Source organism: Rhincodon typus, chromosome 37 (genome assembly GCF_021869965.1).
Source record: "Rhincodon typus isolate 14 chromosome 37, sRhiTyp1.1, whole genome shotgun sequence".
Lineage (NCBI taxonomy): Eukaryota > Metazoa > Chordata > Chondrichthyes > Orectolobiformes > Rhincodontidae > Rhincodon > Rhincodon typus.
The window spans coordinates 15,210,817-15,224,643 of record NC_063368.1 but is presented as its reverse complement, the minus strand read 5'-3'; the positions used below and the strand labels follow the sequence as shown (position 1 = coordinate 15,224,643).

The 13,827-nt window shown below is 43.1% G+C and overlaps 2 protein-coding genes across 8 annotated transcripts in view; one reads left to right on the top strand and one right to left on the bottom strand.

Annotated features, from left to right (window-relative positions):
• pih1d1 (PIH1 domain containing 1) overlaps window positions 1-7,912 on the bottom strand; it is a 28,093-nt gene extending 20,181 nt beyond the window's left edge. Inside the window, exons 1-5 of one of the 7 annotated variants that reach the window (XM_048617421.1) lie at window positions 7,750-7,912; window positions 6,201-6,337; window positions 4,756-4,861; window positions 3,868-3,934; window positions 1,390-1,575 (exon numbers count right to left, since the gene is read on the bottom strand). In XM_048617421.1, coding sequence (XP_048473378.1) covers window positions 1,390-1,575; window positions 3,868-3,934; window positions 4,756-4,833 — 331 coding nt within the window. In that variant the 5' untranslated portion in view covers window positions 4,834-4,861; window positions 6,201-6,337; window positions 7,750-7,912. Of the gene's footprint in view, window positions 1-1,389; window positions 1,576-3,867; window positions 3,935-4,755; window positions 7,002-7,116; window positions 7,517-7,749 lie in introns of those variants that run through there. The other 6 variants (XM_020532173.2, XM_048617422.1, XM_048617419.1 and 3 more) reach the window with 6 other exon arrangements.
• Window positions 7,913-8,017: 105 nt separating this feature from the next.
• aldh16a1 (aldehyde dehydrogenase 16 family, member A1) overlaps window positions 8,018-13,827 on the top strand; it is a 64,087-nt gene continuing 58,277 nt past the window's right edge. The window contains exons 1-2 of the mRNA XM_048617369.1: window positions 8,018-8,197; window positions 12,342-12,411. Coding sequence (XP_048473326.1) covers window positions 8,018-8,197; window positions 12,342-12,411 — 250 coding nt within the window. The remainder of the gene's footprint in view (window positions 8,198-12,341; window positions 12,412-13,827) is intronic.

Sequence of the window (13,827 nt, the reverse complement as noted above, 5' to 3'; positions counted from 1 at the left end):
ATGTTGCCGGACCTGGAGGGTTTGAGCCATAGGGAGAGGCTGAATAGGCTGGGGCTATTTTCCCTGGAGCATCAGAGGCTGACAGGTGACCCTTATAGAGGTTTATCAAATCATGAGGGGCATGAATAGGGTAAACAGACAAGATCTTTTCCCCAGGGTTGGGGAGTCCGAAACTAGAGGGCATAGGTTTAAGGTGAGAGGGAGAAGATTTAAAAGGGACCTAAGGGGCAACTTTTTCGCACAGAGGGTGGTGTGTGTATGGAATCAGCTACCAGAGAAAGTGGAGGAGGCTGGTACAATTAGAACATTTAAAAGGCATCTGGATTGCATATGAATAGCAAGGGTTTATAGGGATATGGGGCAAATGGGACTAGATTTATTTAGGATATCTGGTCGGCATGTTAGACCGAGTTAGACTGAAGGGTCTGTGTCTGTGCTGTACATCTCTATGACTTTATGTTCCCTCCTCATAAGGTCTGGGGATATTGGCTGATAACTGCGCAATTCTCAGCTACATTGGGACTCCTCAGATTGAAGCAATCTGTGTCCATATGCAAAATACTGGACAACATTTAGGTTTGTTCTGACAAGTGGCAAGTAACTTTGTGCCATACAATAGCCATCTCCAACATGACAGAATCTAACCGAAACCCCTTGATGTGCAATAGCTTTACCATTGCTGAAATCCTCACTATCTACAGTCTGGGGTTTACCACTGACCACTAATTAAACTGGACTAATCATACAAATACACTGTCTACAAGAACAGGTCAGAGGTTGGGAATTCTGCAGAGGACTGTTCATCTCCCATATCTGCAAAGGCTGCCTACTATATACAAGGCACAAGTCAGGTGGGTGATGGAATATTTTCTATTTGGCTGGCTGAGTAGCAGGGGTTCCAGCTCCAACATCGCTATGCAGAATAAAGCAGCCCATTTGGTTGACATCACATTCACTACCTTGAACATTCATTGCCAACAATCACAAGGTAGCAGCAGTACATATCATTTACAAGATGCACTGTAGCAACTCACCAAACTTCCTCAAGGCACCTCTCAGATCCATAATAATCCAAGGGCAGCAGATGCCTGCCAGCACCATCATATGCAAACTCCACTCCAAGTCACTCACCATCCTGACTTGAAACTATATTGCGCCTCTTGACTGCCACTGGGTCAAAATTCTAACCAATAGGATTGTGCAGGACACAACAATCTTTGTGGTTGGTTGTTCCTCCTATATCTTATGTTCAACCTCAAGGGTAATTTGGGATTACTTTGGCCTAGTCCAGTGACCCCACAACCCGTAGGCACCAGAACACAAAGATCCACCACTCCTCTCCCACCCCAGCGAGCAGACAGGGAAGAATTTAATTCACCCCTTTCTTACTGTTGTCAATTTCAGCATGTGGTTCACCGAGGCTCATGGGAATCCTGTATCCAGAAGGATCATCTGATTCCAGCAGGGAGACCAAGCCCTCCTCAGAGAGATCTGGTGGAGGTGGAATTTGATCAGACTTGCAAACATTGATGAAAACCTTCTCGTTGGTCTTCATCTTTGTCTTCACACAGAAGCCTGTGAAAAAGGTGATTTTTGATTGCAAACAATTTAGCATTATAATGACACGAAACAGTAAAGTTCAGTTCTTTGCAGACAGAAAGAACACGCACAGACATTGTGTCTGTTCCTACTCAATTAAATACGTGACTGCCATTCACTGGCTCATTTCTCAGGGGAATCTGCCTGGGTTAAATTTGAACAAAGCTTGGCAGTTAATTGTGTCATCTAACTAGTGCATTCTGCATGGAAACTTAGAATCATAGAATCCCTACAGCATGGAAACAGGCCATTCGGCCCATCAAGTCCGCACTGAACCTTCAAAGAGCATCTCACCCAGACCCACTCGCCCTTACCCTATCCCAGTAACCCTGCACATTCCCTGGCTAATCCACCTAGCCTGCACATCCCTGGACACGATGGGCAATTTAGCACAGCCAATTCACCTAACCTGCACATCTTTGGACTGTGGGAGGAAACCAGAGCACCTGGAGGAAACCCATGCAGAACCAGGAGAAAGTGCAACCTCCACACAGTCACCCAAGAGTGGAATCGAACCCGAGTCCCTGGTGCTGAGAGAGCAGCAACTCCTCTTCCAATCAAATTTTACTTGCAAACCAATCACAACTTCATCCCTTGGTTGTAAGCTCAAGTCCCACTTCAAGGATTTGAACAGAAAATTTAACTGGCACTCCCAAGCTGTGCCACACTGTCAGAGGTACGATCTTTTGGCTGAGGTTTTAAATGAAGGCCCTGTCTATATTCTTGGGTGGCTTCAAAAGGGCCCAAGATATTATTTTGATAAACATCAAGAGAGATCTCCTCCGTGCCTTGTCCCTTGTTTATCCATTCACAAATTTAACTCAATAGGAACAACTGAATCATTCCCAGACTGCTGTTTGTGGGAACTTACTGCCTGTAAATTGGTTGCTGCATTTCCACACTACAACTACACTTCATTGGCTGTAAAGTGCTTTGGGACAGCCCGAAGTATAGAAAGGTGTTATATAAATGCACATGCTACTTTTTTTCAACCAAAGGGACTGTAACAGAGCATGGATAATTGATTCTGGGAAAAGAAACGACAAAACTAGTAGAGGCAAATGCAATGATGACGTGCACAGATAGCATCTCACTGAAAGACATGGCAGGGACACAATTGTGTACATAGATTAATTTTTTTATTCATTCAGTGGATGTGGGTATCACTGCTAAGGCAGCATTCATTACCTATCCCTAATTGTCCAGATGGCAGCTAATAATCATCCACATTGCTGTGGGTCTGGAGTCACACGTATGCAAGATCAGGTAAGGATGGCAACTTTCTTCCCTAAAGAACATTACTGAACCGGATTCTTTGCTCTTACAATCGCAATGGTTTCATGGTCATTATTAGACTCAACTATAGATAGCAACTGAATTCAAATTCCGCCATCATCTTCCCCAGGGCAATTAGACATTGCTAATATTTGCTGGCTTAGCCAGTGAATCTCACGTCCCAAAGGCTGATGAAGTAAAAACTTCTTCAAAATCTTACTGGGATATTATTTGCCTCAAACGCATCCTATTACCATGAATAATAGATAGTACACAACAAAAGACAGCAGGGACATACATTGGTGGCGCTCTAAATCATTCACTAATACAGTAATGGCACAAAGAAACTGAAACAAGAGGACATCCCAGATCATTAGCAGATATAGAAGAGGGCAAAGTGCAAGGCAGACTGTAAAATAATTAGATTTCTTTTGACTTCTGCCTACAAAGAGCACAGTGCAGCTTGTAAGCTAAAAGGAGTCACACTGTGTAAAGAGTACAGTACCTTTTCCTCCCCTCCACCTTCTCATTAACATTTCATTACATTTCGATGATGCTTTCTTTCACCTTTTCATTTTTACTCTCACTTCTTGAATTGAAAATTTGCAACCCAGACACAAAATGGATTCCAAATTGAGCATTAGCTAACGGCTTCAGGAAAGAAGGACCAGTGTGAAACAGACAGCAAGGATAAAAACTTAGTGCTGGAAAAACTCAGCAGGTCTGCTGGAACCTGTGGACAGAGAAACAGACTTAACATTTCAAATCAAATACGATGCTTTTTTGGAACAGAACTGAAAACAGGAGCCATATTTGACTTGAAATGCCAACTCTCTTTATTTCTCCCCAGATACTATGCTTTTCCAGCATCTTAGCTTTTTATTTTACGTTTTCAGTGTCCACAGGGTTTTGCTTTTATTTAAGGGGAGAGCGCAGCTGGGTGCTTTTGTGGAATGTCACAGGGGGTGGAAAGTGAGGGATGAAAGCGTCTACCTGGCTGTGGTCTGATCTGCTTGGATTCCTGTGCTGTCGGAAGTTGATTCTGCATCTCCTTTGCAGCCTGAGGAGGAAGAAGAAATCCACAATACTCAATCATAAAGCACGGAAACAGACCCTTTGGTCCAACTTGTCCATGCTGAACAGGCTTCCCAAACTAAACTAGTCCCATTTGCCTGTATTTGCCCCATATCTCTCTAAACTTTTCCTATTCATGTATCTGTCCAAAGGTCTCTTAAACGTCGTAATTGTACCTGCCTCCACCACCTCCTCTGGCAGTTCATTCCATAAATGCAACACCCTCTAGGTGAAAAAGTTGCTTTTCAGGTCGCTTTCAAATCTTCCCCTCTCACCTTAAACCTATATGTTTTCTGTGCGGTTAACTATGCACACATATATATAATCATCCTAATAGTTGTATAAGCCCCCTGCAAGCAGGCACGACACAATCGCTCTCCACAACTCCAGCAGGCAGTCCCTCTCCTCCTCCCAAACCCCATTCCCAGAAACCAACACCCCAAACCCAGCACCCAACTCCCTCCCAACCCTCTCCTCTGCATCCAACACCCCCTCCAAACCCAACACCCAACTCCCTCCTCCAGATTCAATCCCCCCCAAAACCCAGCAGCCAATTTCACCCCAACTCCCACCTCCATATCCAATTCCCCTTCCCCCAGCACCAGCACCCAACTTCCCCAACCCCAACACCCAAACCCCCACCAGCCCAGGCCAGCATCCACACGATGCTCCAATCCATTGCCAAGCACAACCTCACAAACCACCCCGAGAACAGGATGATATGTACCACAGGCAGCACTAGTCCTGATATTTGTACTGAGAGCACCAAGTTTCAATGAGGATGCAAGAGGAGTTAGGAAAGTCTACCTGCAGTAGAAGCTGCTCGTACAGTGCATCTTCATTGTTCATCTCAGTTGAGAGCAGGCTTCCATCTGTTGTGGTCATGATTCAACTTGTTGACAGCGTACCTGGACTTGCTCACATTCAACAACGGCCAAAGTAGTGATCAACAAGGTCGACAGGATTAAAAATTCATTTACCACGTAAACATAAAAATAGAACAATCTGATGAACTTTTAGTTTAACTTTCATCCCATATTATTTTTCTTTCGAAGTTGTTTTTGTTTCCGTTTGTGCAAAAATAATGTGATGGGGCTGTGAGAGAAGTGCAACTATGACAAAATGAATCCTGGTTACTGTTGCTGATAGATTATCCCTGATCTGACATCTAGCTGCTAAAGCTGATCTTTAGTTTAAATTCTACATCCCAAAAGTTTGACCTTAAAGCTTTCATGCCAGTTCAACAATTTTCCCAAGGCCTCATCCTTCCCTACCTCTTTATAATCTCCTCCAGCTGCAAAAATTGTTAATATTCCAAATAACCCCAACTTTAACTGCTTCATCAGTGGCAGCCTCACTTTCTTGGGTTATAATCTCTGGGATTGCCTCCCTAAACCACTATCCTCCCTTACAAAGCTCTTTAAACCCAAGAGGAAAACATTTGGTCCCCTTCCCCAAGATCTCCCTAAGGGGTTCAGTGTTAAATTTTGTTTTATGATGTGCCTGTAGAGCAGCACGGGGCTATGTATTACATTCAAGGAGCTACACAAATATAAGTTTTGTTGCTTTTCTGATCTGCTCCTGTAACTTTTTAGCTCAAGTACAACCTGCAGGTAAATATTCTAAAGAGGTACAATTAATTCAGATTACTTTCCTGTATAATCCAGATAATCATTCCAGATTAATTTGTGTTTCAGTTCACTAAGGGCATTCATGTTGCTCTGGTAACATGCACTTTTTAAAACCTGCATGTTGCAGTCTGGATAACAATGCTGGAGGTTCCAATGTTCTTTCCATCATCACGTGGCTGACCACGAATCTATTCAGCTCTTACTACCTGCTGTTGGTATGTTGGCAAGATTTGCAAATTGATTATCAATTTGTTTGGCTGCATTATGATCACCAAGTTCTGGGTGTGAATCAACCCAGTGCTTCAGGCTCAGAGGTAGAGGTACTACCCACTGTGCCACAAGTCCAGTGCAAATTCGTAGCTGCTTACAAATCCTCTCATTTGGAGAAATGGGTCTCTCAATCTATCAAGGATTAACAGAGTACAGATGCTTGGTATTTAAAGTTTACCTTGTACAACAATATACTAGTTCTGAAGAGTTTAATGTGTACATTATACTGGCTCCACCCATTTTCCTTATGTCACACACAGTCTCTACCTACAGACAAGGAATTCTATTCTGGCTTTCAGAAGAAACTGATGTATCTGTACCAGCTCCCCAAGGTTCTCAATTATGCCTTACCAAATATTACTGTATTCCTAATCTGCATTATCTGTGGGGGAAATCTAGGCATAGGACTCCTGCAGAAAAACATAAACCTGCAGATAATCCCCTATCTATCCTGATAGACCTGGAGGTACTGCATCATCCATTGGGACCTGTCAAAGGGGAGAAAAACGCATTAGCCGGCCAACCTGGCGAGTAGGCGGATCCGTGTATAATAAGGCTCAAGTGTTCTTATTGACATCAGTCCATAAACATTGCTACCTAAGAACAGTGCCTCTTCTGCACAAACTCAACAGTGGCATATCCTCCACAACTAATCATGACGTAGTCCAAGGACAAAGGAGATTTGTTGACAGCAAATAACCCTTAACCAATTCCACTGAGCTGCATACAATGTTAGGTATCTCTCTGGCAATTTTATTATTGTGTGAGAAACATCATTACAACTCTAATTAAGCAGCTTAGATGATTTCCATCTGGAAATTATAGGAATGATTTCCATATTTTCTGAAATTGCTCAATCTCTGTCATTTTGTTAAGACCATGGAAATAGGGGAGCTGGGGCAGGGGGAGGAGAATGGCCCATCTTAGTTTATCTACCAGCGAAATCTTGCAATCCATCACCACACGAATGGTTCAAAGACAATTCTAAGAGTTGCGTTATCATTAATCATACAGGTGTTGGTTGATGATGTTTGTGATGACTTTCCCAGCAGGCTTTAAATTTGTTTTTACTGAATTCAACCATTTGTGATACTCAGAGTCATACAGCATGGAAACGGGCCCTTCGGTCTGACTCATCCATGCTGACCAGATTTCCCAAACTAATCTAGTCTCACTTTCCTGGGTATGCTCTATATCTCTCTAAATCCTTCCTATTCATGTCTTCTACCTATTCAAATTGTCTTTTAAATGCTGTAATTATACCCACCTCCACCACTTCCTCTAGCAATTCATTCCATATACGCACTACCCTCTGCAATGGAAGGCTGCACCTCAACTTAGACCTATATCTTTTCTATGATGTGGAGGTGCAAGTGTCGGACCAGGGTGGACAAGGTCAGAGGTCTGACTTCTAAACCATATCTTTTACGAGCAGTTAACTATACGCATGTATAAAACCATCCCAATCATTGTATCAGCCCCCAGCAGGCAGGACCCACTCTCTCCCCACATACCCCTACTCCACCGCAAACAGTCTTCCTTCCCCAAGCACCCAACTTCAATCTCTAATGAGGAATCATCCGGACTTGAAACGTTAGCTTGCCCTGTCTCCACGGATGCTGCCTGACCTGCTATGATCTCCAGCATTTGTGGTTGTTTTCAGTACAGATTCCAGCATCTGCAGTAATCTGCTCGAACCCGATCCCCCAACTCCGCCCCCCAGGACCCAAACCCCCAACTCCCCACACCCATAGTACCCTCCAACCCCATCCCCTAACTACCTCCACACCTCTCTACCCAGCACTCAGCTCCCCTTCCTAGAACCCACGTCCCCAGCCATATCCCCGGGCCCCAATCCGCCCCCCGTCCAAGGCGCGCCCGTCCCCAGGCCATGACCCACCGGTTGATACTCCGACTCGTTGCTATGCGCAACTTCCAAACCACTCCGCGACCAACAGCCGCCCTGAACAAAAGGCCCGGGCTTCAGAATAAATCAAAGACCCGCCACACTCCACCTTCCCCCGCGACCTATACGTCAAGAAAAGAATGTTTAAAGAAAAAGAAACGTCTTAAACAACAAAAGAGAAACTAAACGGTCGTGGGCTAGAACATTAAAAGGGGAACCCTCGTCAGGGTGCGCTATGACCTTCTTCTGGCGGAAGTGACCTATGGCGGAGTGCAGAGCCGTTGACCTTCTTCTGGCGGAAGTGTCGCCGGTGATAGACAACTCTCCCTTCCAGTGGGACGGTGGCATGGCTGCGGGCGCTGCGAGCGAGAAGCTGAGTGTCAGTGAGATTTTCAGCACCATGAGTTACGGACCGGCCCCTGAGAACCCCAAGAATGCCCAGGTAAGAGATGGGGACCTAACCTTCTGTCTCCTTTGAGCTTTGCTCTCTGACATTCTGGAAAATTCCCGGTGAACTCTGCCTGGGCAAGGGGGCGGGGACTGTAGTCATGTGCAGGGCGGCTGTCAAATTCAACACTGTTTCCCAAAAGCAGCAAAAAGTTAGCAAACCCCGCTTTGTTTGTTTTCCCTTTGTTCTGAGAATCATTGATTCTGCTGCAAAATGATGGCAGCTTGCTGCGATTGAAGTGAATGGAAGGATCTCACTGCCCTTATAGAGAAGGGCTTTGTCTTTATATAGCGCCTTTCCCAACTCCCGGGGCGTCCTAAAACCCTTCTCAAGCAACAACCTATAGTCGCCGTTATCATTTCGGATGCGCGGCATCCAGTTGAACACAGTAAGCTTCCTGCAAGTAGCACTGTGATAATGAACAGATAACCTGTTTTCTGTGATGTGGGTCGATCGACAACTATTTGACCAGACATTAAGCAAACTCTCTCGTCCACTTCTTCAGAATAGTGCTGTGGGATGCATTGAGCCCACCTGAGAGGGCGAATGGGGTATTGGCTTAATGTCTCATCTGAAAGATGGCCCCTCTGATAACACAACGATCTCTCAATAACTGCACTGGCGTATCTCCCTTGGTTTGTGTGTTCTGGTATAGGAGTATGGCATGGGCCTACAATCTCTGTCTTGAAGATGAGTGCTATCAACTGAACAATGACCCACCAAGAAATTTATGCTCCTTTTAATTCTGGCCTCTTACATATTCTCAGATCAATTCACCATATTGTTCATGCCTTTAAATGCAGAGGTGCTGACCTCTGGAATTAGTTTCCTAAACTCCTCCATGTGAAGCAGCTTGGGGTGTTGACATTTCAGAACCTACATAAATACTTGTATTTGTCGTGCTGTTGACTAACTAGGGAAGTATTCTGTGAGAACATCTTAAATTGACATAAGGGGCAATGTAAGAAGATCATTGAAAATACCTTTTTTCACAATTCATTTATTTGAAAAGAATGTGCTTGAAAGGATGGTAAAGGACTGGACTAGTTCATATTTACACCCATCAAATTTTACTTTTCAGCATTGCGCTCTCTATAGCAGTTCAATTAATTTTGGATCAATGTTCTTTCCCAGAGTCAATCTGAACGAGACAGATCATAGAACACACCCTGTGTTGTGACTTGTCAGCCCTTGGTTTTATAATTGGTTAATAAGTCACAAGATGAAGAGAGAACTGAGATCACTTGCTACACTAGCTAGTTAATTTGCACGCTCAGCAGAATTTTGATCATACTAGGCTTATACAAGTATTTGAAAGTATTTCACTAGGAGGAAGTAATCAGTTTTGTTTGAGAGACTATTTGCTATGTGTTTCCAGCTGGAACCCTAACCTGTTCAAGGGACAGGAGGTTGAGAGTACATGAGGTAGACATGGTAGTGTGTTACAGTTCAGTCAGGGAATCTCAAGGAGTGTTTTTTGTATACATGTAGTGCTTTGAACAGAGGGGATCGGACAGTTGGCTGGACAGCTGGTTTGCAATGCAAAGTGATGATGACAGTGTGGATTCATTTCGTGTACCAGCTAAGGCTACCTTTGAAGGACTTTCCTTCGCAACTTCTCCCCTTGCCTGAGATGTGCTGACCTTTAGATTAAATCAGCACTAGTCATCATTCTGTAATGAGAGAGCAGCCCTGTGATCCTATAGGACTATGGTGACTATCGAGGCTGTTCTGCCATTCAGTGGCTGATTTGATATCAACTTCACTTTCCAGCCTTTTCCCCCTTGGTTTCCTGATTGATTAAAAAAAATCTGTCTGTCTCAGCCTTGAATATACTTAATGACCCAGCCTCTAGAGCATTCTGTGGTAAAGAATTCCATATATTCAACATCCTCAGAAAAAAATCCTCCTCACCACTGTCGTAAATGGGCGACTCCGTACTTACATTTCCCCATTGTTTTCCTTCTCATATAGTCCAGGACCAATTTCTCCTCATCTACTCTGTCAAACATCCTAATAATCTTATGTTTCAATAAAGTGACCTCTTATTCTTCTAAACTCCAGTAAGTTTGAACCCAGCTCTCAACATTAAAAAAAATCCCTCCATACCTGGAATCAACCTAGTGAACCTTCTCTGGACTGTCTCTGATTCCAGGCTATCATTCCTTAGGTAAGGGGACAAAAATGGTTCAGTGTTCCAAATGTGGTCTGACTATTGCAAGATTGTAATGCTCCATTTCCTATGAAATAAAGATCAACACTTCCCTATTACTTGTGTAACTTGATGCTAGCTTTGAGATTGTTGCACAAAGTTCCCTAAATATCTCTATTACAGCTTTCCGCAGTTCTCCCTATTTAAGTAATCTTCCTGTCAGAGTGATTAACCTTCACCACATGATACTGCATCTGTTCAGTTTTTGCCCTGTCTGCCCTTTTAACCTGTCTTGAACCCTCTGTAAACTGTGTCATGCTCATTACTTGCCTTCCCAGCAATGTATCCCTGTGTGCAGTTTGCCTGTGACTGAGGTACTAACCTTGAGATTACTGCCTTGGAGGTTTTACATTTTTAGTTTAGCTCTTGACTTTGCGGAATATTTCAACAGAACCTTCTTTCTCGTCCTATTGATTCTACTAATGTAGACAATGACAAATAGGCCTTTCTCCTCCCTCTCCAAGTTCCTGTCCAGCCCCTGATATCCTTAATCATGGCACCAGGCAGGTAACACGCCATTGAGACTTATGTTCATATATGTAAAGAGCAGTATCTACCCTAATTATGCTGCCCCTTACAGTTAATACATTCCTATTTGTCTCTCTCCTCCCTCAAATGGCTTCCTGAACCATGGTGTCGTGGTCAGTTCACTGATCATCCACCTTTGTCCATTCAGTTTGCAAGAACCTCGTAGCTGTTGGAATATTACAGTGGCAAAAGCTTCTCGAGAGTTGCCTCTTGTGTTCTCATATGCACTTCATCTACAATTACACCCTCCTGTCCATGGTTACAGACAAAGTTTGAAATGGCTCATCTAAGCGTTGTGACTGTGACTGTCTCTTGGAGCAATATGTCAAGGTAATTTTCCTCCCCCTGATGCGTGCGATGCTGGCAGGTGGGATTGCAGCTCCTCAACTCGGATCCAAAGTAGCTGGAGCTGCAAACACTTATTTTGAGACTTGGCCAATCTGGATCTTCTTTGTGTCCAGCAGCTCCCACGTGCTGCAGTTGTAGCACATCACCTGACCTGCCACCTCAATCGTATTTTATTTAAGTTATTAATTGCATCACATTAGCATCCTTGCTCTTTATGGCTGAAGAATTTCCACACTTAACATTTTAATGTAGTGTTTTCCCTTTTTAATGCATTGGTATCAATCTTTTATGTAACAAGTTTTGTTTTAAGATAAAGAACAAAAGATGATTAGACTACTAAACACAAATTAAACACTTGTTACTTTTAAAGACTAGAAATACTTGTCAATCAGCAGCTTTGTTTAGGCAAAAGCAAGCAAACATTTCTTCCTTTTGTCCAGTTATTCTTCTTGAGATGCTCAACTCCAGAATTCTATGTTAAGTCACACTAAGTTGGCTATTTATATATGTACCCAGCACAAAAGGCATATGAGCGAGTTAATGAAGATCCCATTTCAGCCACTTCTTAATTAGGCTGCTCTTCAAGTACCCCTTGAAAATAAACCTCCTCAAAGCTCTCAATCATAGAATGTTAAACAGCAGATTTCACTTTATGCCAACTACGAATTACAATCAAAAATAGGCTAAATTAGGCTTGCACAAATGAAAAATTTAGATACTTTCTTACTTGTCAAATGCATACATGCAGTCCAAGGTTCTGTAGGTATGACTACTGATGGAAAAGAGTAAAACTTTCATTCTATTTCCTGGCAGACCAAGAATATCTCTCTCATTATTGATGTGCATTAGAAAGATTTGCAGGATTGATATCCAACCTGTTTCACCATATGATGGACTCCCCTTTCCTTGGGTGGGACTCAAACGCTGAGCTTCTGCTTCAGAGGCAGGGTTGCTAGCCACCATGCCACAAGAACTCCAAATGAGATCTATGTATAAAGAGTGAAATAAACATGGTTTTCTCTTCTGATTGTAATTATTCATAATGCTCAGTTTGATTTCTACCAGGGCCACCTGGCTTCTGATCTTATTGCAGTACAGACCAAAGAACTGAATTTCAGAAGTGAGGAGATGGTGATTGCCCTTGACAAATTGGCAACATTTGACTGGGTATAGATCAAGGAGTCCAAGCAAAACTAGAGCCAATGAAAATTATGTGAAAAGCTGTCTGCTGGTTGTAGTCATAGCTGGCCCAAAGGAAAATGGTTGTGGTTGTTGAAGGTCAATCATCACCGTTCCATCACTTCTCTGCAGGAGTACCTCAGTGTAGTGTCTTAGCCCCAAGCACCTTTAGCCGCTTCACCAAACATCTTCGCTCTCTCATAAGGTCAGAAAATGGGGATGTTCCATGGAGATTGAACTGAATACATTTGGATACTAAAGCAGTCGGTATCTTGTGCAACAATACCTCCATCGATGCAGACTTGGGATAAAGATTGGCAAGAAACACTCATTCTCCACATTTGCCATGCAAATACAATATCATTCAAGAGAATCTGATATTTTATGGCATTAGCATCTCTGAATACCCCAGTTTCAATATCCTGACCAAACTAAACTGGACCAGTCATATATATACATTGGCTACAAGAACAGGTCAAACTCTGGGAATTCTACAATGTGTAACTCACCTCCTGACTCTCCAAGACATGTCTCCTATCTGCAAGTTACAAGTCAGAAGTACGATGGAATATTCCCCACTTGCCTGGATAAATGCAGCAACAACAGTCAAAAATCTTGACATCACCCAAGACAAAGTATCCTGCTTGATTGGCACACTGTTTGCTGCTTTCAACATTCACTCCCTTCACTGCCAGTGCACAATGGCAGCAATGTACACATTTGCAAGATGCATTGCCATAGCTCACCAAGGCTCCTTCAATTGCTCCTTCTGTGAGATGTTGTACTATAGGTCTCTTTTCCAACCTACTCAAGTGCTCTATATTTACTAATATTGTATTCTCATTCGTTCATAACTCTCTTACTAACCACTCACCAGCGCACTATGCTTACTATACCGCATTTTATTCATTCATTCATAAAACTGCAGTCTTGTAGTACATTTTGCTATTACAATATAGACTAAATTAAAACATCCCTTCCAACCCATTACTATTTCTTTGCAAGGTCAGAAATTACACAACACCATGTTATAGTCCAACAGGTTTATTTGAAAACACAAGCTTTCAGAGCCTCACTCCTTGTTCAGGTGTTAGTATTTCACCTGTTTCTCTCTCAAAGGCTACCCTTGAATAAGTGTTAATATTGTAATCTATTCACAACAATGCCATTCCCATTATAGTGTCTCCATGACTCACCCAAAGCTGTGGGAAGATTATAATATTAACCAGCTCCTTATCAACCATCTGAGACAACAAGGTGCAGGGCTGGATGAACACAGCAGGCCAAGCAGCATCATAGGAGCAGAGAGGCTGACGTTTTGGGCCTAGACCCTTCATCAGATGAAGGGTCTAGGCCC